Source organism: Falco naumanni, chromosome 5 (assembly GCF_017639655.2).
Source record: "Falco naumanni isolate bFalNau1 chromosome 5, bFalNau1.pat, whole genome shotgun sequence".
NCBI classification, from domain to species: domain Eukaryota; kingdom Metazoa; phylum Chordata; class Aves; order Falconiformes; family Falconidae; genus Falco; species Falco naumanni.
The window spans coordinates 2,508,202-2,533,751 of record NC_054058.1 but is presented as its reverse complement, the minus strand read 5'-3'; the positions used below and the strand labels follow the sequence as shown (position 1 = coordinate 2,533,751).

The following is a 25,550-nucleotide window of genomic DNA, read 5'->3' as shown; positions in this document are numbered from 1 at the left end:
CCTTTGACTTCGAACTTCTGCAAATAACACCAATTTGAGCAGAACCATACTTTGAAGACAAAGATTTGAACAAAGGTTTAACATTGCTAAATTGCAGAAAGAGCCAGCCTCAAAACAGTGAGATGAAATTCAATAAAGACAAGAAGGAAGTGTTGCACTTTGAAAAGAAAAACTGAATTCTCAAAATGAGTTAAAAATGTGTAGTCTTTGGTAAGATATCAAAATATACATCCACTCAGGGCAAGTAATTAAGATGTAATTCTGCATTGGAAAGCGTGGACTATATGAAAAGTCACTTCTTTGTCCTGAAGACAACAGGACTGAAGAGGGACACACTGATCTCCCAACTTGAAACACACACAGCACCAAATGACACAAAATTTATTTGCAGCTGCCAGAGCTACTTCGGTTTGCAGAATACTGGCCTTGTGCCATCTGTCACATCTATCCGAGCAACCTGGCACGACCCCGACTTGCTTTTGCTTTACCATATCTCCTCCTGTTGCCTGAAGCCTCTCTTCCCTGGGAGAAGTGCTCTCCAGTCTCCTCCCTCCAGCACGCACATGTAGGGGGCTGGCAGCCCTGCCAGAGGGACCTGGGCATCTACAGGGGGTAGTGGGTGAGAAAGGAGCTGTTGGGTTAGGGAGCCCTGGGCTCTACAGGGTGGGGAAGGGAAGCCACAAGTCTCCCAGTGCCACCACTGCTTGAAATTCCCCAGGACAGGTCACACCATGTCCTGGTAAGAGGCAAGACTGAGTCACAAGAGATCAGGGGTGACATTGCACAGGTCTCCATGGTCAGCATGATACTCCAGGCTGAAAGGCAAACTGTGTGGGAGTGTCCATATTCCAGCAGATCTCAAATGGATTTTTTTTGCCCTTAATGCCACTTCTTGGGACTCTGACAAAAGGCAAGTTGAACGGCAGCCTGCCTCAAAATGAACACAGAAATCACAGACAGTTTTAATTTTTTCTCTTCCCAGGGATCACACAGAGGCCTGAAGATCAAAATGACAGCATAAGACATGCTGGCTCATTTTGCTGAGCTTTGCAACTTTTCCTCCAAAGATGACAAGTGACCCTCAGGAAATCTCTCAGTCTTGAAAATAAAATCCACAACTTGGAAAACTTCTGTGGCCAGAGCCACCTCAGTTGGGGACTGCAGGCTGGCTTTATAAAACCGTGGCTCCTGCAAGATCATCCTCTGTCTGAAAAACCTTCCCAGTTGCTCTCTAGTAACACTCTGTCTTCTCAAACTTAAAAGTGCATCCCTCCACCATGGAATCTGACACATTCGCCAGGTGCGTTTTCAACAGAAGAAAGAAGAGTTAAGCTGTGAGAGAGACTCCTGGCCCTTTCACAGCCCAACATTACCACTCCCATCTTCCTGAAAAGGTTTGGAGTATCACAGTATTTGTAGCAGTTTCACGAATGACTCAAAGAATGTAAGATGCACCAAGCCATGCTTGAATTAACAAAATGACATTTTGCTGCAGCCTTTCACGCTTCCAGACTGAACTAAAAGATGAGGGCATTTATCCCAAAGTTATGAGCAGTCAAATATAACGGTTGGGGATGGCAAGGTGCATTGCAGGTACAAGCTACCGCTCCAGCAAGCCAGGGGAGCACCCGGCGAGGACACCCCTGACTGGGTGGGCTGGGGGTGTTGAAGCCCTGCGGCTGCTGCTGCCGTGGCCCCGAGCCTCCGTGCCTGACGATGCCGGTGTACCCCGAAGCTCACAGCCAAGGGGAAAAGCTCCCTGACAACCGCCTGCCAAGGCCGGCTCAGAATTTGGGGCCGGGCACAGGGAGGAGACCCTCCTCCCCGGGGCTGGCCGGCCAGCCCCCCTTTCCCCTTCCCTCCCCGCCGGCCGGCCGGCGGAGGGTCCTTGCCGGGGGAAAGTTGCTCGGTGCCCCCCGGGCGAGGGGTGGCGGTGTCCGGGGCTGCCTCCCCGCCTCCCGTGCGTATCGCCGAGCCGGTTATTTAAATTGCAAATAAAGTGGCTCGGCGCCCGCCCTACCGGGGAGAGGCAGCCCGGCTGTCGCACTGGCCAGCCGGCCGGGGGCTGTCCCGCGGGGCCGGCAGCGACGAGCCCATGGCCGGGGCGGCGGCCCCGGTGCTCGGGGCTCTGCTCTGCGCCCTGCTCTGGGCGGCAGCGGCGGCGGGGGGCAGCCCCGCGCCCGGCACCTTCGGCCGCGTCTACCGGGGCACCGTGAACATCAGCACGGAGCGGGTCTACGCCTTCGGCTACAGCAGCGAGCCCGGGCAGGTATGAGCATCCCCCGGAGCGCCGGCTCCCCCGCGGCGGGGAAATGCACCGTGCTCCCCTCGCCCTCCCTCCGCCGGTGCGGCCGGGGGTGGGGGGGAACCGGCGCCGCTGCGGCTGTGCGGGAGCGGGCCGGGCTCTCCCTCCGCGTCCGCGGTCCTGCCCGCATTCTCCCGGCAGCCGCGGTGCAAAGTGCCCTCGCCCTCCCCCCCGGGAGCTTCAGCGGCACGGCCGGGGCAGCGCCCCGGGGCTGCGGGGCGAGAGGGTGGCGGCGTCCCACGGGGTGGGCAAGCGGGCTGGTGCACCACCCGGACGGGGGAACTGGTATCCAGCGCTCCTAGCAGCAAAATGGATTTAAAGTCTAGAAGGGAATTACGAAGATAACAGTAGTACCTCAAAAAACCAAAAAAAAAAAAAAAAAAGTGTGTGTGCGCTTAATAACCCTTCTAAAATACCGTTTTTCACACTTGAGCACTTCTGTAGGATCAGGGTGCTCTCTCCTGGGAGCCCAGGAGGTGAGACAGGGCTGTTGTGCAGATGAGGTGTGATGCAAGGAGACTGCGGGGCTGTTTGATGGAGGAAGGAAACCTGTCATTTATGTATGCCACAGCTGTTGTGGGTCTCCCCCTCCCCCCTTTTTGATGTGTTTACTTCAAGTAGCTAAGTGGTACCTAGGAAACTCTGCCCCCGTTGTTTGGATTGGGCGTTAATTGCTGGGTAAGATCTAATGTACCAAAAGATGGTGAACCGGGCAGTTGAACCTTCCTTTCTGTCCTCGGTTGCACAGGACAAGGAAAAAATGGAAAACATTGCTTTCCACACTATATTTCTAATGCTTCAATATGAACAGAGTTGGTAGAGAGCATGATAAAGGGGTGTTGGGGAGCAGGAGGAAGTGGTGTTACTCAATCTCTTGCTTTGCTTTAATCTGAAATTCGAAAAGATCCAGACCTTTAAAGAGTTATCTTTCTATTATGTCTGTTACTATGTAATAAAACGCACCTGGTATTTATGGGGCTGGGGAGTTGTGTGTCCAGGCTATGATGCAACTGCGCCCAGCTTTACTTAACTGTTGAGTGTCACCAACTGAAGCCTCCTTGTAGATGGAGGTATAAATTAGGCTTCCTCAGGTGTTACAGGGATTGGGTATTACAGTGAGGGCCTGTTGTCTGGGGCTTGTGAGCAGACAGCATGAGTTCTGGCTTCAGTTAAAATGAATCTAGTTCCTTCAATAATGTGCTCTTTGAAGCCATGTGTTTTGCCAGACACCTACAAACAAGTTTTCCCTCCTGAAGAACTAGGGTGATAGCAGAGTGGGAGGAGGCAGGGAGGGAGTACACGGCTGCTTGGTGGTATTTGCAGGTATCTAAATGCATCTTCTGCTTCATGGCTACTTTCAGATGCTAGGTCATTCCCATGGCTGTGAAGAGGCATCCAGTCCAGACAACAGCTGTGTTCAAGTGGAAACTTGAGAGGTTTAATCTCCATGTTCCTGTATGCTGGAATGTGAAATCTCTGCAGATACTGAGCTAGTCAAGAGCATATCTAAGCAGGGAAACCTCAGGTTTGAGGCCAAAATTTTTTTAATGCAGATTTCTCCAAGCACTGCCATGAATGTGCTTAAAGAGGGCCTTCTGCTATGAAAAAAAATTTGGAAGAGAAAAACCACTTAAATAAAGATGGACTGTCCTAGGAGGCTCTGAGGACAAAGAAAGTCCTAGAGAAGAGAAGGCTCCAGGGAGACCTTACTGTGGCCTTTCAATATATAAAGGGGACTTATAGGAAAGATGAAGAGAGGCTTTTTACAGCTGTCTATAGTGACAGGACAAGGAGCAACAGTTTTAAACTGAAAGAGGGTAGATTTGGGTCGGACATAAGGAAGAAGTTATTTTACGATGAGGATGGTGAGACGCGAACTTCCCAGAGAAGCTGTCGATGCCCCATTCCTGGGAGTGTTCAAGGTCAGGTCAGACAAGGCTTTGAGCAACCTGATCTAGTGAAGATGTTCCCCTGCCCATGGCAGGGTGTTTGGACTAGGTGATCTTTAAATGTCCCTTCTACTGCAAACCATTCTGTGATTCCTCACTGAGAAGCCCTACAGATGCTATTCCTGAGCTGAAGCAGCAGAAGCCTGCAGAAGCTGGCTGGCCTAACTGGGATAATTGGCTGCAGGTGTGTGCAGCCCCCTCCCCAGCTGCAGCCCTGCACTGATGAGAGGCAAACATGGCTGGGTCTCCTCTCGTTAGGCTGGTCAGAGGTAGAGGTTGATCTGTTCTGGTGGTCCTGCATCTCCCTGTTGATGAGGATTGCTCAAGGTTTAGAAACTTAGTGGTGGAAATCTTGACTTTAATCTGCTACTGTGCTCTTGTGGGCAGGTTTCACTGGTGCAAGAGTTGTGAAGATACTTAGGGGTATGTTGTCCTCTGGGTAGTTGTTGGATATTCTGAAGGAATGCAAGTCCTGCAAAAACTCAGTATACTAGTCCTTGCCTTTCACTGCAGTCTTTAGCCTTGAACTCTTAGTGAGTGGAGTGTCAGCCAGTGTTTGCCAGTTGCCTGCCACTTGCGAGGTCTCTGCTCTTCCTTGTCTTTTCAGTCTCCTCCCATCTCAATGCTGATGGCAGGTCAGCCAGAAGCCTCTGATACCTTGAGGCAGATGCCACATGGGCTATTAACCTTAGTTACAGGAAACTTAATTGAATAAAAAGAGCATTTTCCATGTGGAAGGGCTGCAGTGGGTGAGTTTAATTGCTTTCACTCTGAAGCAAAGCCAGGTCTGGAGTGGTCTGGCTCTGAACAGGGATTTGTTTTCCTGATGTTTTGAATTCTGCTGTTTGCCCCTCTCTGTTTCCCTCTCTCATGAGGACAGGCCTACAAAGCAAGGGACAACTTGAAGTCAAGGACAAGGCATGAGGGCTGGCTTGTGACCCGTCAGTCCTCTGTAAACATTCTGGTTGCTCATGTGCTATGGCTGCCTGGGCATATCTCAAAATGCAGCTGCATAGAGCAGTGCTTGAATGATGAATGAGAGAGGAGGGAGCAAGGCCATTACTCCTGTTTGGTGCTTTGGAGACTTACCACTTTCTGAAATGTGTTGTGCTTGCCTCATCTCAGAGGATGTTCTTCATCCACGTAATCTTTCTTACTCTTTGGGATACAGGTTTGTGTGCATGAGGGAAGGGGAAAAGCGAGACCTATGAGATTATTCACGAGCAGATGTATACAAGGTGAAGAAAGTAGAACTCGGGGCTCTGGAGCAGAGCTGCTTTGCTTTGATGAGCTAGGCAAGTGGCTTCCCTTCTGTGCAACTCCTGGGTATGTAAAATGAAAATAGGGATACTTACATACTGATCAAGTCACCTAGCTGAAACTTTATGCTTATATACATTGCCAGGTCTCTTCTGTGCATGTATGAAGAAACGCCCCTCCATGTGCAGAACCATTTCACCTTGTCTCTTGAGGCAGGAGAGCTGTCAGGGTTTTTTATAGTTGGCAATTAGGATGTAGGCCTTAACTCCTGAGGCGGAGCTGTAAAAGCAAAGCTGTGCTGAGGAGAAACACAGCCATCTCTGCTGCAAGGGTCTTGTAGAGTTGGCCTGTGGACAGAGGGGTATGACAAACTCCTTCCTCATGGTGGAAAGTCTTCACTTGTTGTGGGGTAGTCTTACTGCTTTTCTAGTTCTCTTTTCCTCCTAGTTGCACTTTGAATTTTTCCTCTCTGCACAGCTGTTTGTTTAATGTTTAACTGTGAGTGCAAAAATTACAATAATAAACCAGCTGTTGCACCTGTCACTATGCACCCATGCTCTAACAGTAAAGGCAGAAGTGTACTATTAAAAGTCTGATGAAAAATTAGTTGGGCAAACAGGATTACCTTATTTTAGGATAGTTTAAACTGGAGACATCCAGCATGGGGGAAAAATGAGCACACTCATTGGCATCTCCAATTCCACGTATTCAACATGTCCCGACTTGGGAGGGAGGAAGGAGAGCTGATTTGCTGCAGCTGCCTGCACAGTGTGTTCCTGCACAGAAGACTGAACAAGAGTTGTAAAATGTTTCTGCTGGATTTATCATTGACTGGAGAAGGCTTTATGTGGCAAGTGAGAGAAATTGCTTTTTTCCATGATTGCAATAATACAAAGGCTTCCAAAAAGAAAAAGGTGCAGGTGGGAGTACTGAAAGAATTCAAAGTGAATGGCTTGTTATACCACTGTAAGCTCTGGCAGTTGGTAATGGTTAATTTGTTGAAAACACAAATGCCACTAATATTGTGCATGTGGATATTTCCTGTACCAGGTCCTAAGTGGTGCAGGAGGGTATCATGAGGAAGAATACTGTCATAGACAACAAAAAATCTTCCTCCTAATTGGAGCTTGAGTCAGCTGAATACATGATTTGGGAGATACTTGGTTTTCTAAATATAGTCCAGGTATCTCCTAGGAGAACAAGTTTCCAATTTTCCATTTGTAGGCTGCTGCAATCCAGACACAGCTCTTGGACATTTGTGCAGTGCATCTTGGTTGCGATGTTGAGCAGTGGGCTGCACCTATTTTGGGAGAAAGGGTGAGTGATATTTTCCTCCTCCTCCCTTGCCAGGACTAGGAACAGAGCCCCAGTCTCAGCTCCCATATGGCCCAGCTTTACTGTAAGCTGTAATTTGCAGCAGATTAAGTTGTGGGTGCTCTGCTGAGCAGCTGTGCCAGGTGAGGATGTGTAGCTCTGGAGTGACTGTTCCCTATGTGGAGTCTATCTGAGGGGTAATGAATAAAAAAATTATCCTTGGTGTATGAGTGAGAGAGGCTGTGTGCCATCACGGAAGGTTGCTAATGTCATTACCCTTCCTTCTTTCATGATTGCAGATGGGAAAAAGTTGACTGACCTAAGGGAAGGGGAATAAACTTTAGCAAAAAGAAGTCTTTCAGTCAGGTGCTTTAAACTTTGTGACTCTCTAGTAAAGACCTTTCCAGCCCAAAGAGCTTGATACATTTGGGTTCCTCTGTCTCCTAGTGAATGGGTGTCTTATAGCCTAGATGTGGATGGCATTTGCACTTGCTTGGTTCCAGGCAAGGAGCCAGAACTGGAATTCACCCATACCTTCCTCTGCGATTGTGTGATGAGTCACTTGCCTCAGACCAAAGCCATCTGTTATAGCTGCGGGAAAACTCCTTGATCTGCTCTGCAAGGCAACCTCATTTATTAAGTGGAAGTGATCAAATCTGTGTTTACTGTTCTCTGCTCTTTCACATGCAAATGTAGGTCCCACTCCAGCAGCACCCATGTCTGTTACAACAACTCTAAGAGCAATTTTTTCAACCTCTTTCTTCTGAGCTGGTTTTGGGCTTCACACATGTAGGACTCTTCAGGATGAAACTAAGCTACCTCCAAAGTATTCTCTTGCTCTCCTGAGCATTTTTTCCATAATATTAGTCTTGGCTTCAGCCCACAGCAACACTGTGTGTGCAATAAAACTTTAGTCTCCTGTTTGGAGATGGCTGAACCCAAGCTATAATGGGAGGAACAGGTTAGGTTATGTCTTTCCTTAATGCTGAGTGGAAGCCCACCATTTTAGCCAGAAAAATAGAGGTAAAAAACAAAAATCGGGAAGACTACAAATGTTTCAATGAGAGGATTTCCTAAAGTCAATAGAGCTCCTGTTATTGCAGGATCGCTGGGGCCTGAACAGTGTTGCATTTTGGTTGCTGGCTCTAGCCTGTTCACCACAGGACACTGGAAGGGCCTCAGCACACCATTTCTGGAGCATAATATTAAATTTCTTATGAGGCAGAAATGTAGGCACAATGTCAAATCCAGACAAATCAAAGCAAGTTATAGTAGATGATGTCTGAAGCCAAGCAAGGTTCAACAGAATCCCTTTGGAATAACTTTTGTATATATAATTTATCTTTTTTAATGAAAACAACCAACCCTAGGAGGTTGCAGTACAGAGCACGCAGCCCTTGGAATGCTCTTGCTGCTTCTCAGCGGGGTCTCATGGCCACTCCTCACTCTGTCCAGAGTCACATGAAAAGCTCTTACAGGACAAAGCAAAAGTAAACTGTGAGAGAAATGGTGTGGGGGTCTGCTGAAGACACAAGCTTGACTGTTGTTTCCTGCAGCAGAAAATATAGTCTTGAAAACTTTGGCTCTGGCAAAAATGGGATATCCTAAGTGAAAGAATGGTGTGTGAGGTGGCTTGGCTTTGCTTTGAGCTGGGGATGGGATCATGTGCCTGCCTGAGATCCCTTCAAACTTAAATTGTTGTTTGGCTTTCTAGGAGTTTGTTCTTTGTGGGTTTCCCTACCTAGAGGGACAACAGGGAGTACATCTTGAAGGAGGCTAACAGTTTGCAGGCTTTAGCAAAAGATTCTGAGACACCTGCTCTGGTTTCTTGCAGGGTGGTCTTTAGACCTTCACACAGTGACTTCAGTGCTGGCAAGAATTTTATTTATATTTCTAATGTGTAAGCTAATGTTGTCAAGCCTGTTAACTTGTCACTGAACAAAAGCGTCTCTTTTGAATTTTGATGTCATTATAAATCTTACAATCATTCTCTTCTTGTTGGGCTGTCCTGTTCAAAATCAAAACTGATCAGGTTTTGTTGTTCCCTCCGCCTGCCCCTCCCCCCCCCCCCCCCCCCCCCAACGTTTAGATTAAAAAAGAAAAAACATTCTGAATAAGAGTCTCACCTCAGTTTGAACTCTTTCCAAGAGCAGTGCAGCAATTTATAATCCAAACATTTGCAATGTAAGTGGAGGCTGAAATGTCCTTGAATAACTTGTGCAGGAGTTGCTGGGTAGGAAGGTATGTGTTTCCTATACAGACCTCATCTGCTATTTCAGGGGATATTTAGAGAATGAAAGCGCAGTCTATAAAAGCTGTATTGCAAGGATGTGCCATCTGCCTGGTTTGAGAATATAGTTTAGTATGTTTGCATAAGCAAATGTTATTTTCTGCTGTGTATACTTGGAGAACACAGAGGATTTCAGAAACAACCTTCCTTACTTTCTTTATGCTGATGTTTTTCTTTGGGCATAGAAAGAGCTAGTTCAGTGTGGTTTAAAACAAACAAACAATGGTTTTGTTAGGGAAAAAAAAAGAAGACAACATGTAGGGTATGTAATTCAGTCCACATCCAAAGTGTCACAGAGGTGGAGAACTTGGGAGCCAAGAAAGAGCCAGGCATTTGTGACAGTAATCCCTGGAGTTATCACTGTGAGCTTGGAGTGGTGGCAAATTTGGAAAGATTATAAACCCTTCTGTTTCAAAGGGTTACCTTAGCCCAGAGCTCCAGCTGCCGTGGGTTAGGCAGATGCTATTTATTAAAAAGTAGTTTGTTCATTAACTGGCTGTTAAAAAAAAAAAAAAAAAAAAGATTTATTTTTAACATCTTCCTGAAGTCTGAGTGTGGTCAGAAACAGGTACCGACTTCATACAACAGGGCAGCTCATGTTTTTATTTCTGGCTGTCCTGGAGACTCCCTGGTGACATTGGTTAGAGGACAAAATTTCAAAAAAGCAAAAAGGTAAATATTAACACACTTTGTATTTGTTCTTACTTCCATTTGTGCTGCACAGATACTGTTGCAAACAAGTGAACTCATCGGAATGTCTATGACAGACTGTTAAGTCCGTACAGCATATTTGCACAAAGTAGAACTTTTAAATGAAAAATATTAATCCTGGAACAATTATGTTAATGTGACTGAGGCTGTGCTTGACATATCCAGAGCCTGTCACTTAGTGTATGCTGCTTTGGGTATTTAATACTCCTGGCAGAAATGCTGGAAGAAAACTGTGGGCCAAGGCTATTTGACAGATTGCTTTTGGCAATTAAGATTTATTGACATTAGGGCACAAAGTCAGACAGAGAAGGGCTGAAAGGGAATGCTCCTCTGAGCTCCTCTTGTTTTGTTGTCAGGCAGGAGTGGTGCTCATATCTCATAAGAAGGCAGGAAAGATGTTTGATAATGCCTGTCACTGTCTCATAACTATTTTCCTTCAGGGTCTCAGCTTCCCCCTGTCGTGTTCTCAGTGGGAAGGGCAGCTGAATTCAGTGCTGACAGGTGTGTGCTTCCTTCACTGTCTCAATTGCTCTAGCCCATCTGGCTGAATCCTGCTTCTCTTAATTTTAGGGTTTATATAAAAATGAAGCACCTCTTTCTTGTGCAACAGCAGAAGTTCAGTGGCTTTTGTAGACTTATCCTGCCTGAGACCTTCCATTGTAGCTAGCAGCCTGTGTGTTTGCTTGCCGGATGTGTTCCCTGCCCACTGGCTTGGCTTGGTGCCTTGTCAGGCCCACGACCAAGTGCTCTCACAACATGGACCGATAATCCCCAATGGTATCGCAAGGAGCGGCTTGCGTGTGGGTGCTGTGGAGAACATGGCAAAGCCCTGGTGTGATTTGAAGGTTTTGCTTAGTATGAGGTGATGGAAAGGAATCCACAGCAAAGCTCTTGAAAACCTTTGCTTGCAGCAGAAACTGTTGTTGCAACCTCCTGCCTGCCCTTAAATTCACATCCCCACAGTCTTAAGCTGATGTGTAATCTCTGTGGGAAATGCAGACTTAATCGTCAATCCAAGGACTCTTCCATGTCAACAAGAGCCTGGTTTATTCTGCTTATTGTTTGCACCCATGTTGGTCCTGTTCAGCTGTGTGAATCTGGGACCTGTCCCTATTTAGGTAATGGAATTCAGATGCACTTTTTCTTTTTCTTTCTTGCTTTTTCTTTTCCCCTCCCCCTATCACCAGGATGGTGATAGAACTGAAGTACAAATATTTGTCTTTCCTGGTCTAATGTGTTTTTATATAGTGCTGAGAGTTCTCTTTATTCAGCTGTCTGGCTGCTCTGTCCACCTTGAAATACAGAAGAAAGTTCAAGGTCAGTCATCTGAGAAACAAAGCTGTCATGAGCTGGGCTGGTGAATAGAGATGTGCATGGCAGAGGCTGGGCACTGGGAAGGAGTGTGAGGAGCAGAAGTCTCTGAAGCATCCCTGCCCGAGCCCCGCAGCGCAAAAGGCAACAGTATGGTTATTGCTGAGAAATGTTAGTGCAGGGCCTGACTGCCAAAGGTACCCGAGGTTGTTCCCCAAGATCTGGTCTGGAGTGTCCCACCTCAAACCTAACTGCAGGTATCTGCAGGGCACAAGGATTTCAGCTTGGATGGTACAGGTGAAATTCAGCGCCACATTAGATAGTACCAACACAGACAGCTCCTTCTGCATGTGTGCAAGGAAGAGGAAGATGCCACAGGTCTTCTGCAGTGCTGGAAACGGTCTGCTCCAAAGTGAAGTCCCCCGGCAGTGGTGGTCTTGCAGGAGTGACAGACAGTCTGGCTGACCTTCTTACTGCCCAGGCAAAGCTTCCTCCTCATCTCACCAATGCTGAGTGGGGGTCAATGCAGAGGATTCTCATAGTCTTTTTTTTTCTAGTGTGTGGGTTTATTATTGTTTTAAGTAAAAACTACTTCTTAGCTGGTGTTCCTCTTGTCTCTGTGTGCAGAGTAGGATCTTATTTCTGTGTTGGGAGGTGTATGTGATAGGAGCAGTGTTTCTGTAGCAGGGAGTGGTTCTTGTGTCAGAACTGCTTGTTCTTAAAATGAAATAGTCTTTGGAAAGGTGTGGAGGGGGAAATATATTTGAACTAAATAAATCACCTTTATTTTTTCCTCCTTCTAAAAATATTTTGGTAGAGATGATGCCCTTAAGGCAAATGCCAAACACTGACTTTCAAAGGGAAAGATGGGACTACTAGCACTGGCTCATTGGTGAATTAATTAAATCTGTTGCACAACAATGTCTATATTGTCTATATCAAGACAACAGAATGTAGAAGCACAACAGATTAAAAGTTTAAGGTAGGTTAATTGGAAGAAGGCCTGAAAAAGCACAGACGTCAGTTCATAGGTGCTACATTGTTATCCCTGTCCCTTGTGATGCTTCTGCCAGGCAAAATGTCTTTCTCTAAGACCTGTATTAGGCTTCCTTCCACTGTGCACAAAATCAGAGCATGATTGACAGCAAATGAGAAAAGCCCTGCTTGCAGTTAAATGTTAATGATTTCTCCACTTTCCCAAGCTTCCTCATAATTGCACCTAGGTTCTGCTGAACTTTGTTGCTCTGATATTCTCAAGCTCATTTACAAGTCGGGGGGGATCTGGAGGGACCATTAGTTGGGAACATCTTGCGCAGGTCCACAGGCAAATCCCACTTCTTTTATTACTGTGTTTTGGTGGAATAACTATTATGTCAAGCAGAGGCCGTCAGCCAAAGCTTTGTGCTGCTGGGAGCTGCTGCTGTATCCCTGAGACCTGTGAGGGGGAGGGCAGAGCTGTGTCCTGGGACTGGGATCTGGCCCCTCCACTGGAAATGCAGAATCTGCCCACAAGAGGCTCTGTGCTACTGTGGTGATGGCAGCAGGGCAAATAGATGGACTGGGATCTCAATTGCCATCTGTCCAACTTCTTTTTGTTCTTGGGCTTTCATTATGAAGATTTTGATGGGGTTAGGTGGTGTGATGTCCTGATCAATCTGGGCTATGTGCAAACGTAGGAAAAGCAGAGGTATTCACTGCAAGTGAGTTGTTAATATATTGAGGTGAAATTTAAAGTACACTGGGAACTTCCTAATGAGCTGCTCTGTAAATGTTGCTTCTGACTTTCAGATGTTCCTCTCTCAAGCACCCTAGTTGAATGTGGCCTGGGAGGCAGCTTTTCCTGTGGAGAGTACAGAGAGAAAGGTGAGAGGTATAAAAGAAGTGTAATGGGATCACAGGTGTGATTCCATTACACTTAGGCCAGAGGTGGTCCTGCCTTGATGCAGCTGGATGCTGCCCCAGATATTATCAGACCTAGAAGAGATCAAGGCACCTGAACATGGGCTTTAATGGGAACAGGGCAAAGGACCTCTAACCAGTTGTTACAGGGAGTAAATACAGAGTGCTGAACATAGGAAAGGTGGAGAGAAGTCATGTATGGTGGTAATATAGCATATACCAGGTTTCATGTGGGTAAGAAATGAGATTAAGTGCTTAGATTTTAAAGAATATTAAGCCTTGAGAATCTTGCCTCCCTCCTCCTGGTAATCCTATTTCTTATTAATATAACACTAGCAGTATTACAAGAGAATGGAAACAGCAGCAAAGCTGAGTAAATGTGGTAGATGGTGTATGATCAGATTAGTTTTGTGGAGAGAGGGAGATCAAATGAGGGATCTAACTGCTGGATCACAGCAGAGGGAAGGGACCTTCTCTCCCTTCTCATGCTTTTCCCTATCAAAGTGTTAATCACCAAAACTCTTCTCTTGTTTCCTTTCCCTTGCTCTTCTCTGGGATAGATGGGAAACTTGTTGTTTTGTTTTTACTGAGGGTAGCCAAACATCGTAACAGGTCTCCCAGAGAGTTTGTAGAGTCTTCATCCATGGAGATATCTAAAACCCAGCTGGGCAGCTGACTTTAGGTGACCCTGCTTGAGCAGTGGTTGTCGGACTAGATGATCTCCAGCAGTTCCTTCCAACCTCAACCATTTTGGGATTCTGTGATTCACAGCAGTGTTCTTTTGAGAGGTGCTGTATGGTTAAGCTTTATACTATGGCGGGCACCAAACGTGTAAGTGGCCTGCACCTTTGCCTTTGTGGTGGAGATGTGCCACAGGGACAGTGATTAATTCTTGCTTGTAGTAGGATGTGGGCTGCAGGGTTTTTCTCTGGGTACTGGGCTAGATGCAGAGCAGAAATCTTAGTCCTGAATGTTTGCCCTGCAGCAGCTGTTGCTCTTTGATACCCCCAGGTAAATGCTGCAGCCTTTCTCTGGCATAAAGGTACAAGAGGCACAGATGAGCCATGCACTTAGTATCCTCCAAGACTTTTCTTGCGCAAGCTTTGGTCATTGGGATCAAAGATTAGGCTGGATGGCAGTTATCATCTTAGGGAGGTCACTTCCACTACTTTTTATAATAACCTTGGGATCAGAATTCATGTTACTGCATGAACAAAATTACTTTGAGGTCTGTTTGCAAAGACTGAAGCTTTGAGAACTGCCAGGGTTTGAAAAACAGGCTAGGGTCTCCAGGTGCAATGGCAGCAGAGCATCAAAGAGGAGAGTGGGATGCTTGAGTGTTGCCCAGAAGAGAGGCCACAGATCTGTCATCTGGGGAGCAGAAGCGTTGTTGGGCAACTGCTGGAAAGAGTTGGGGGGTGTGACTTGGGGAGGGAGGGAATGCACCCCAAATACTTGCAAATGAGGCAGCTTCTTGGCCTTTCAGTACTGCAGCTGGAGGGTGGCAGAGCTGTGAGCTGCAGGCTCTGTGACACCATCCCTCTTAACCTGATGTTTGAGGGTTATGCAGTAGAAACTGTACAGGGAGCAGATCTCAGGCTTTGAATGTGTCGGTCCCTGTTTGCTCCCAGTTAAGCCCTAATCATGTTGTTTGCACCCCTCTGCCTCTTTTTACACACTCGAGTCTCAGCATCTGTAAAACAGAGATGATGACTGCTATGGGTATATAGCATGTTGCTGCAAAATCAAGAGGCCTTTCAGTAGTTGCATATTAACTATATGGGGGAAGCTAAAACTCTGGAAGCTAAACTTTGGTTGCCTTGGCAGACATGGCAGGCATTTGGAGTGGCAGTTGCCACAACTGCAGGGCTGCCTGAAAATAGATGATCAGTCCTTAACAGAATAAATTAGTCTTGGCATTGCTTATTGTTAGGTAAGTAAACATCTATCTAGTAGCATTAGATTCATAGGCAGGCCTCTTATTTTTTTAATTTTTTTTTTTTTAGTTTATCCCTTCCCTTCCTTAAAGGAAACTAGGCTGTTCAGACAGGTGAAGAACCTAATCTGGAAGAGCCTTGAGATCTCAAAAAAGATATGCTCAGTGCATTCACCTGTAGGTTAAGGAGCAAGAAGCAAGTATCTGTGTTGACAGCAGAGGCAATTTGTAACCCTGTGCATGTAAAGGCAGTAGCTCTTGCTCAAGTATGTTCCAGCCACCCTGGGTGAGGAGCAGCAGGATGTCAAACTAGGATGTGGAGTGGCAGCAGGAGACCTGTGCTGAGTAGGGCCTTGACTGGGTCCAGCTTGCAAAATTTTTCAGCTGCGTTATTGCACCTGCAGCCATGGTCTTAATTAGCTTCCTTTCACAGGAAATGAAAATGCTAAATCTTTTGGCTAGATTCAGCAATGGACATTAAGGGTAGCAGGTGGGTGTCAGGGTAAAAATGTGTGTGAATGGAGCACTAATGAGTCACCACGTGAGAAGCTGAACTGTTGGGCTTGGCCAGGAACCTCTCAGGGGTGCCTTTGTCTTGTAAAAGATGGGGGAGGAATGCCCTTCATACTTGCCTTGGGCAGTTACAAAGCTGCAGTGCTTTCACACCCGGTCTACTGTGTCCAGTTCTGGTCTCCCCAGTACAAGATATGTATGGACTTCCTGGAGTAAGTCCAGTGCAGAGCCACAAAGACGATGAAGAGACTGGAGCTTCTCTCCTATAAGGAGAGACTGAGAGGGCTGGGACTGTCCAGCCTGCAGCACGGAAGGCTCCGGGGATCTTATCAATGTGTATAAATACCTGATGGGAGTGAGTGAAGAGGAGACTGGGTTCTTTTCGGTGGGTGCCTGGGCAAGAGTGACAGGACAAGAGGCAGTGGGCACAAGCTGAAACACTGGAAATTCCATCTGAACTTCTTTTAAGTTTTGTTTTTTTTTTTTTTTTTCCCTAACAGAGAGGGCAGTTAAAGACTGGAACAGGTTGCCTGAGAGGTTGTGGAGACTCCATCTGTGGAGATATCCAGGACCTGACTGAGCCCTGAATGACTTTGCCCTGAGCAAGACATGGTAGGGTTACAAAGGGTGAGGGTGGATGCTTATGTCCTGTTAGGCACTGTGGGTTACTGTCTCCTGCAGTGGCAGGAATTGCCATTTCAGATTGGATTCTTAATAGAGGCTCCTAAGGGAAATAGGCTCCCAAACTTGCCTGTTCCCTTTGGATTTAAGGGCTTGCCTTGTCCAGCTGTGTGTTATGCTGTGCAGGTACTTGCTGCTCCCAGGTTCTGGGCTGCATTGGCAGAAATCAATGTAGGCATCGAGGCTGAGATGGAAACATAGCACAGTTATGAAGATTTGTCTTCTGCTGGGATTTACAGTGCGTGAGGTACAACCTGGGTGTAAATCTTCCAGATGTTGCCCTGCTCCCCTTCTTCAGTTTGGTTTAGTGGGGAGGGAAGTCAAGTTAATAGTGCTGCAGCATTTGCAGCACGGGTACATCTGTAAGCTGCCCTAACTCCAGCCACAAGTTCCAGGCTGCTTGTCCCCATGAGCAGCCTTGCTGGCTGGGTGATCTTGTTCACCCAAAGGCATGCTTGGGGTTACATCTCTGTCAGGCTCCAGCCCCTACTGCTACGTACTCCCAAAGTAGGTGAGGGCTGTTTTCTTTCCATTTGGGCACAAGCTGTATGAAAGGGGTAGGCAGCAGTCACTCTTGCCTGCCCATGTGATACTTGGCTCATTTGTGAAGCAGAGCACATTCCCCACATCTGATGCAGAGCTCCATGAGGCAGGCAAGGGTCTGGCGAAGCTCCACTGGGAGGAAGGTTGCAATGGCAGACCTCAACACCTTGCGAACTGCATTAAGGTAGAAAACCCTTCCTTTTTGGACAGGACTCGGAGGGCTCTGCTTTGTTTGGTGAATATTAAGAAAATATTTCCTTGCATCATCACATGTAGAAGTGTTCAGAGATGTGGTCTTGGCATGGTATTCCCCTCTTTTCACATTAAAATCTAGAAATGCCACAAACTGACCCAGCAGACATTTAAGATCACATAAAATGTCTAGTGAAGGTCTTAGACTGTAAAGTACTGGTATTAAAAGTAGTCCTTCAGCCTTGTGTTGGCAGTGTTGTGCTTGTCTGCTTATGAAACAGTATTTGATTCTGTGGCCATGGCTCCTCAAATAATACATTGTAGAATGCAGTGTGTATTCTTACTTGTGTAAGCCAATAGCATGAAAAACTAATAAAGCTGGAAAACACACTGTGCCACTGGAGATAAATGACTTGCTGTGTATGCACTGTAATGCAATAGTGGGAACAACTGGGATTTCCAAAGGGTTTAAGACTAAATCACAGAATTACTCTCACTGTATCTTAATACATATCAAAAGCTGTGTTATTTTTTTTAAAACAGAAAGATAGAGCTCTCTTCTGTGTTTGTCGGATACCTCGGAGCATGTGGGGGTTTTTGGCTGACTTTTTGTAAACACTCTGAGAATTTCTGTTTATGCATTTTTCCTCTTAGAATCAACATTGAAAATAATTAAGTTTGCTGAAAGGGAAGATCTGAGGTGGGATGAAGAGGCATGCTCACATGTATGCAACTTTCCCTTCTGTGTCCGAAGCCTGGGCAAACAGTAAAAGTAGTACTTTTTTCTTTTTTTTTTTTAATATCGCTCAGCATCAGAATATACTTCAAATAGCCAGTCAGCTTCTCAGTTTGAGAATTTAGAAGAAGTAGAGATGCAAATTTTGAAGTCTTCCAGTGACTGCAAATGAATTGTACTCATTTAAAGTAAACCTGACTGTCTGCAGCATATGTATAACCTGCTACATGAGCTATGTTCTGTATTTGTGAAGTCAGTGCAGGAGAGAATGTCCCAGTGTCAGCTTTATTTCTGAGTAGTTGAGGATGCCTCACCCTGTAGTGCTATCTGCTGTGAGTCTCCCCATTGCATTGTGCTGATGTGTTGAGCCCTGGAGGGTTCGCAGAGCTGTCCAACTAGAGGCAGGGTGAATCGCTTCACCTGTGGAGATGGGCTTGCTTTAACTGTTTCATGAGGAAAAAAAAAAAAAAGGCTGCTGGACAGGTAACTGGAGTGTGTCCTTTCTGCAACTACAGTTGGTTTCTCCATGGATGGAGAATGACTCCAAGAACTCTGGTTTGACCATCGTGTCTTCATGCTCCTTAAATCGGTTTTCTTGTTCAGTTCCAATGTTGCTTCACTTGAGTCCCTGTTCCTTGTCACAGTGACTAGAGCAAACAGCTACAAACAAGCAGCAGCTTGTTCAGCCCTGTCCCTGTGTTTCCCAGTTATACCAATGTGTGCTGGCTCGGCTGCCCCAGCCAAGCAGGGCAGCCACACAGACTAAGGAAGCCACGTAACCTTCCAGTGCTGTCTGGTAGTGGCGGCCTCCTGCGTTGATACCCTTCAGGTGTTACCTGTGAGTCTTGCTTTGTGATGGTGTTTTTCTTAACTTGGCTTTAGCACCCTACAGTGACATTTACTTGGAAACAAAATCGCATTTGTAGTTTTTGTGGTCAGAAGGAAAAGCTGGAAGGCATGCCAAAAGAGTATTACAAAGATTTAGAAACCAGAAGACAATGGAAAAAGATTCCAGTGTTTGCCCTTCTATCTCAAGAGGGTTTTAATTAAGGAATTTATGATGTTTTTTGCTGAAGACTTTATTTTTCAGGAAATGGTGGCTGTAGGTATTATTGTGATGATGGCAGGAAAATTGATAATGACTGTGGCTTTCAAGAAGGTGTTTTGTTCCAATAAACTGAAGTCCCATGTGAGCCTAGAATCACTAAACAAGAATAAATAGGAAATTTTCTTTTAGATTTGTGATTGTAGATGCAAGTCCTTTCTCTGAACCTGGTGTCCCCGGTGTACACATAAGCTGCCATCTCAGATACCTGTCCTTCTGCTACCTTGCTAACTCTATGTTTTTTCAGAAGGTAACACACCCCTTATACCCTCCAAGAACAGTAAAGGTAGAAAGTTGAAATATCTGTTAAGTCTTTCACTGATCTAGTGGGAGTCCATTCTAACCTTTCAAGATGTTGTGGGGTTAATATACGTATATCTTATCTACCTAATATGCTTTCATCAATTAAAGGCCTCTAATTGAGATGTACTGTCTCTTCTGATGAATTATGCATTCTTGTACCCTGTTTTCTTGAGCAAAACGTGCAGCTTTGGAGAGGGACCTGAAGAGATGTTATTTTCAAATAGAAATGGTACCTCTTCCATCTGGTGCAGACGAACTGCTTGCTTGCTTCTCAAGGCAAGTAGTAAACTGAAAAGCATTCTACCCCACAGCCATCCTACCTCTGCAACAGTGTGGTGGCCAGATAATGTAAGGAGAAATTTCAGTTGCTGGCACAGTGGGCTGCATTAAAACCCTTGGTCACAAACCAAAGCAGCCTTCCTTGCCCAGTTGAGGGCAGTCAGCAGTGTATTCCTGTTCTGTTAGGTGGAGTATATATGGGTTTTAGTCACCTCTGTGTCATTTACAGCAGAGCCAGGTACTAGCTGCTCACCTGCTTTTTCATCCCTAACTATTAATGTTGTCATCTTTGTGACTTCCCAGTAACGTTGATTTAGTTGAGTTCATAAGAGTCGAAGCAAGAAAATTCTCAGTTTTAGCCTTGGGTCTGTTTTGTGTCTGTGTTCTTAGTTTTATAACACAGCTCAGGTTGCTCCCAATTGAGTAGATGGAAGCTACTGAATTATCTTCCTCTTAAGTCTGTTGCATTTGTCCGCTGTCTCTTGTCTGACAGGCACCCCTGACCTGGGGATGGGGCTGTGGTTCTGGGTTAGAGCAGCTTCAAGGAGGCACTTCTGTAAATGACCTCTGGATCTGAATAACCAGTCCAGTGACGAACATTGTTGATCTCCCTGTGGCTATTGCCAGAATCTAGATCAGACTAAGGAAGGGAGACAGACTTCTCCCACCTAGATTTGGAGCTGTCTTGTTTTTGTCTTTGACTAACACCTGTCTGTACTGCCATTTCTCTTCCCACAGGTAGATGCAGTGCGGGTATACGTGAACAGCAACTCTGAGAACCTCCAATACCCTGTCCTGTTTGTAGTTCGCCAACAGAAGGGAGTGCTGTCATGGCAGGTCCCATTAATTTTTCGAGGCCTGTAAGTACTGGAATCTCTTCCTTGTAACACACTTGTCTGCCGGCTGTACCCATTATCAGCCTTCCTCAAGTGCTAGATCTTGCTATTTGTGTAGACTGCAGGGCTTGGTTGCAAAGCATGCTTGCTCGCTGGCAGCTGAATGTAGGAAGACCAGGATTTGATTGTTAACCTCTTACTTGGCAGCCTGCTCTTGTCTCTTAGTTTCTCAGGTATGTATATGGAGTACCAGGAAGCTTGTCTGCTGGGGAACTGCCTGTGTCACTAGTCAGTGAATCTACCACATGGCATTGTTGTCATTCCCACAGATTCTTGTGGTGTGTGCAAGTAGTTCTTGGGCTGTAGTTCAGAGCAAGGTTTGAGCAAGCTCTTGCAAGAGCACCCTAACTGCTGTGTTACAGTGCATTTGGGGAATAAGAGGCTCTCCTCTGTTTCTCACCCTGGGTACACCTAAGTTGATCCTGTTCTGGGGTGGGTGGGTGGTTGTTTTGGGGGTGCTTTCTTTGTAAAAGTGATACCACTGTGTATCTTCAGCAACCTTGGAGCACATTAGGCTGCAAGTACTGAGAATCTGCAGGCATCTTAGGCCATCTGAGATGTGAAGCTTCATCTTGTGACTGAAATCCTGGTGCTGGGCAGCAGATACCCTGCAGTGTCTTGCCTGATGTAGGGGATGGTCAGAGCAGCAGTTCTGGGCTGTTGTTGCTCCATCTGCCTCCAGCAAATGGCAGATGTGTTAGATCTGCAGATGGCACAGGCAGCCTCGAGGGAGTGAAATGTTGGGGATGGCCAGTCCCATGTGCAGGCTGCAAGAGGCGACAGAGGTGGAGTTTGAGCTCTGAATACAATCGTAAATGATCTTGGCCTTTCAGCTTACTATTTCAGTTGTGCAAGCAGAGGAAAAATAATGCCATTCTTAGAACTACCAAAAACTTTTTAACTGCTATCTCTCTTTTTCCATCCAACTTTCCCTTCCCTCCTTCCCCCGGCTGTTGTAGCTATCAGAAGACCTACAATTACCAAGAAGTGAGTCGGACCCTCTGTCCCTCTGAGCCAACAGCTGAAATGGGACCCTCTGACCAGGTTATATTTGTGGACGTCGCTTCCATGGCACCATTTAATATTGCGTATGAGCTGCTAGTCACCAGGCTGGAGAACTTCCAACTTGAGTAAGCTGGGATGTGAGAATACAAAAGTAATTTCTTCATGTATCTGTTATACAGGGATTTGGTCCATCTGCCTACTCTTCCCTTCTTTTTCTTTCCCAGAATTTTTTTTTTCTTTTGCTTAATCTGAAGGTATACTGTGCATATTCCAGCTCTGAATGTTTTAGGCTTCAACATGCTGGCATTTCTTTTCTAGGACCAACAAAGCCTTTAACTTCACTGCCAGCCCTTCCCAGCCCCAGGTAAGGAGGAGTCCTGTGTGGTGTTGCTTGTATGTCTTGCCAACATCCAAATGATCGACTTAATCCTTAGTTACAGGTAACAGAAACCTTACATTACTAGGTTGTTCCCCCTCTTAGAGTGCAGGGATACTTCCTTACTGTTGAATTTTCTGTGGATATAGTCAAGAAGTAGCAGTGCCTCAGCCCCTCTAGGGGTACATTTAGGGTCCTCCTGTAAAGCAATTAAGCGAACCAAACCCCATGATCAGAACAAAGGAATGGTATCTGCAGTTCAGAAAATTACAGAGATCATCAGACTGCTATACTTCATGGGAAGTGAGATGGTGTGCACTGGTGTCCTGTTCCAGCTAGTGCTGGTGCAGTTGCCCAAGTGTGACTTGGCAACCTGTAGTCTTCACTGGAGTAAAATAAATACATAAATAAATAAGCTGTAAAGGTACAGCAGAACTCAAACCACTATTCCTTGCTCAGGGCAGCAAGTCAAGTTGCGAGGTGATAAATGAAATGCCTGATAAGTCTGGTGGTTATTTCAGAAGAGAGCACACGTGTACAGCACATCCAGCTGAGCAGCCTTGTTTAGAGCTCTGCAGGTACTACAAGTCCTCTCTTGAATAAAAATCCTGTTGGCAGTAACTATAGTGATACAGGAGCTCATAGAGCTGGGAAAGTATGCAATTTACACAGGCTGTCTGGTACTCCATTTTTGTTGTTGTTATCACTGTTAGTAACACCACTTAATTTCACGTTCCCTATTACCAGACATCTCAGCTAATCTTCTCTGCTGTCAAATGTCTTAAGCTGTTTTGCAGATACATGCAGTATTTTATACTATAGAAGCATAGGGAATGGTGGTGGCTCTTTATAAACCCTCGTTACTTTGGATCTTGTAATTTGAATGTAGAGTGTTTAGGATCTGGCCTGGAATTAACTTTGTGACTTTGGTCTGTTACTTGTCACAATTAATAATATGAGATTGGTGACTTTTAGTTACAGACCAGATGTAGAGAGTAGAAGATGAATGAGTGATTCTTAGTTGGTATAATGCTGAGGGTTTTGTAAATCAAAGTATTAAGTAGTCGGGGTGGGGGGAGGAATAGAAAGAAAAAAAAAAAAAGGGCAATTCAAAACCTAGATGGGTGTTGGAATAGCCCTAAGACTGGAAAAAGACAAGCATAAAAACTGCAGGAGTTGTTGTCTGGAACCTAGCTTACGCCTGGGGGAAAAGGAGAAATTAGATATGCTCATATAGGTCAGGAGTGCTGTCTGAATGTGTTTATACCACTCACAATCTGTGCAGCAAGAGAACTGTAGGTCTCAATGCCCCTCGTGTTAATTCTGCACCCTGATATAAGCATGGCTTAAAAAGAAAATGATAGAAGGGTCCTCATGGGTGACTTCCTTAAGGCCCTAAAGCTTTCCAAGGGTAGTGCACCTGGAAAACCAAGTAGCTGGCTGCCAGTGTCCTTGCTTGGCAGAGATAAAACATGCTCGGGTGAAGAAACCGGCTTGGTGAGTTTTCAGTTTGTAAGGACTCGCAGTTGGAGCCAGCGCTTCCTCAGCAGTGAAGGGACCCTGCCTGGGGAGGGGTGGTGGGAAGAAATGCTTTAGTAGAATAGGGACGAACTTGGAAGAGGCTTGGGTGACTTCTTGCTTGCCCCTGCCCTGGCAGGTGGGGGCTCCACTTGCTGGGAAGGGGATGGGGGAAAGGAAATAGGAAACAGCTGGCCCTTGCTCTGCACTAAGGCTTCTGTGACTTAAAGGGAGCTTGCCAGCTGGGAATGTCTGGTTAGGGTTTTGGAGCAGCAGCTGCAGTAGCCTCTGAGGTGACAGTAAGGGAGGAAGGTGGCTGGTGGCAGTCCTCAGCCTTGTGTCCCCTCTGGGGTGGGGTGAAGTGCCCACCAGCCCCTTGCAGTAGCTGTGAGCCTGAGCTCTCAGGGTCTGCACCCAAGTGGGACAATGGGAGCCCTTGCAACAAGCCTGCCTGTAAGGGCAGGCGCAGAAACCGTACTTCTGCAGCAGCTGGCTGGTAAAGTATATTAAACTTTTACTGGGAAAATGTGTAAATAATCGCGTTGCCTGGGACATCTCTTCCCAAATCTGAAAAGGCCTTTGCTGGGACAGGGAAGGGCATTTCCTGACCCCACAGTGACCCTGCAGGCTGTCCTGTGGGCCTGCTCAAAGCATGGAAGCACAAGAAACACTATTCCTTGCCTCCAGAGGAAAAGTAGGAATATTGGCAGATGTTAGTCTCTCCCAATTTATTTCAGAGCTATAGCTGAATTATTTTCAAAGCCGAAGTGAGAAGAGAAAATCCTCAATACCCTTTGGCCTCAAACCCCTAAATTCTACAACAAATATAAGGCATTTATTTATGAAACACTTAACAGAGTTGCAACCATTTTACCCAGTACATTTCATAGTCTGTCTTTGAGGCAGCCCATCTGAGATAAACTCCATTATACGTTCCATATATAATGTACAGCCAGCAGTATGGAAACATCTGGAAATTGCTCAAAGCAACATAAAATGGAGTAAGATATAAAATGAAGTCACTTTAGCTTGATCAGGTGGAAAAAAGCTTAAGGGGCAGCAGAAGCTATGCTATGTCTTGCATGTTGAAGATGTCTGTCTAACAGTGTGCTGTGCAAAGGGGAGAATTGTCTGTAGATGTTTAATCTGCTTTTCTGTAATGTAAGGTCCTAATATTTGAAATCTGAATTTTTGTGAAAGCTCTCCACATCCAACCCTGAAGCCCAGCTTGGGCTGTGCAGGTACCTTAGGGAAGTTCTGAATCTACTGGGTGTGATTTCTGGACCATAACTCTCAGCACTCTGCTTTCTCCTCAGTATTTTCTGTACAAATTTCCTCAGGATGTTGATTCAGTCATTATTAAAGTGGTGTCTGATGCAGTCTACCCATGCTCGGTTGTCTCCGTCCAGGATATTGTGGTAAGTCTGAGCCAAGGAGGGCAAGGAGCTGCCTGGTGGAGCTCTGTGTCCTGCTGTGAGGGGATCTGTGCCCTGACAGGGAGAAAAGCCCCAGGAAGGGCTTCACCCTAGTGTGGTGGTGGTGGTGAGGGGAGCCCCTGTGAAAATTCTGTGGGAAGGAGGCAAAGACAGATGCTGAGTTCAAGCAGCTTGTACAGAGAATTCTGTTGCAAATAGGTGAACAATCTGTTCCTCTCCAACCTCTCCGTAGGGTATTTGTTGTGTTCCCCTTGTGAGGTTTAATTCCCTGCTGCCTCTCTGTCTCTCCATGGAGCAGTGTTGGATGGGATGCTGATGGATGAGGGAGGGGACAGTGCAGTTCCCTTGACTCTTCCCTGGCTCAAGCCAGCATTGGGAGTTTCAGATTTCCAGACGTGAGGTCTCTCCTTACCAGTTGGATTTCCTTTCTTATGCAATTGTTCATCCCCTTTCCTGGGAAGAGAACAGCTGTTCCATGCCATGGAGCTTGGCTGTTGCTTGCAGCTGGGAAATAGCATATCTATCCTCCTTCCCCATCTCCCTGAACGATGCAGGGTCCTGCAGTGTATGAGCAGCAAGGTGGTGACAGAGGTGCAAGATGCCTTGGCTGCTGGCTCTGAAGTTCTGGCAGTCGCCTTTAATACCTGGGGTGAGGAGAGAAATGGATAACATCAACTCATGCCCACATCCCTGTGTTTGAATGGTAGAAGGGCAGGAGGGGAGACTGTGACAGGTGATTTTCAACCTATCGGGTGTTAAGAGTAGTGGGAGAGTAAAACGAGGGTAAGCACTTGGTGTATAGTACAGGCTGCAAAAGCATATGACACAAACCAGTGTACAGCTGAGTGTATGCGCTGCCCTGTGGGAATGGTGGAGAGATCAATCTGGCTGAGTTCTCTTCTGGGATTAAACTGCAGCCCTCTTGTGAGAATGCAGAGATCACTGAGTGCAGGGAGGCCACAAGTGGTATCTTCAGAGCAGCTTTTCTAACT

At 46.2% G+C, this 25,550-nt stretch overlaps 1 protein-coding gene across 5 annotated transcripts in view; it reads left to right on the top strand.

The window, feature by feature from the left end:
* Positions 1-1,891: 1,891 nt before the first annotated feature.
* SIDT1 (SID1 transmembrane family member 1) overlaps positions 1,892-25,550 on the top strand; it is a 47,912-nt gene continuing 24,253 nt past the window's right edge. Inside the window, exons 1-5 of one of the 5 annotated variants that reach the window (XM_040596699.1) lie at positions 1,892-2,269; positions 20,066-20,187; positions 21,183-21,353; positions 21,547-21,592; positions 24,439-24,540. In XM_040596699.1, the coding sequence (XP_040452633.1) occupies positions 2,096-2,269; positions 20,066-20,187; positions 21,183-21,353; positions 21,547-21,592; positions 24,439-24,540 (615 nt within the window). In that variant the 5' untranslated portion in view covers positions 1,892-2,095. The other 4 variants (XM_040596697.1, XM_040596698.1, XM_040596702.1 and 1 more) reach the window with 4 other exon arrangements.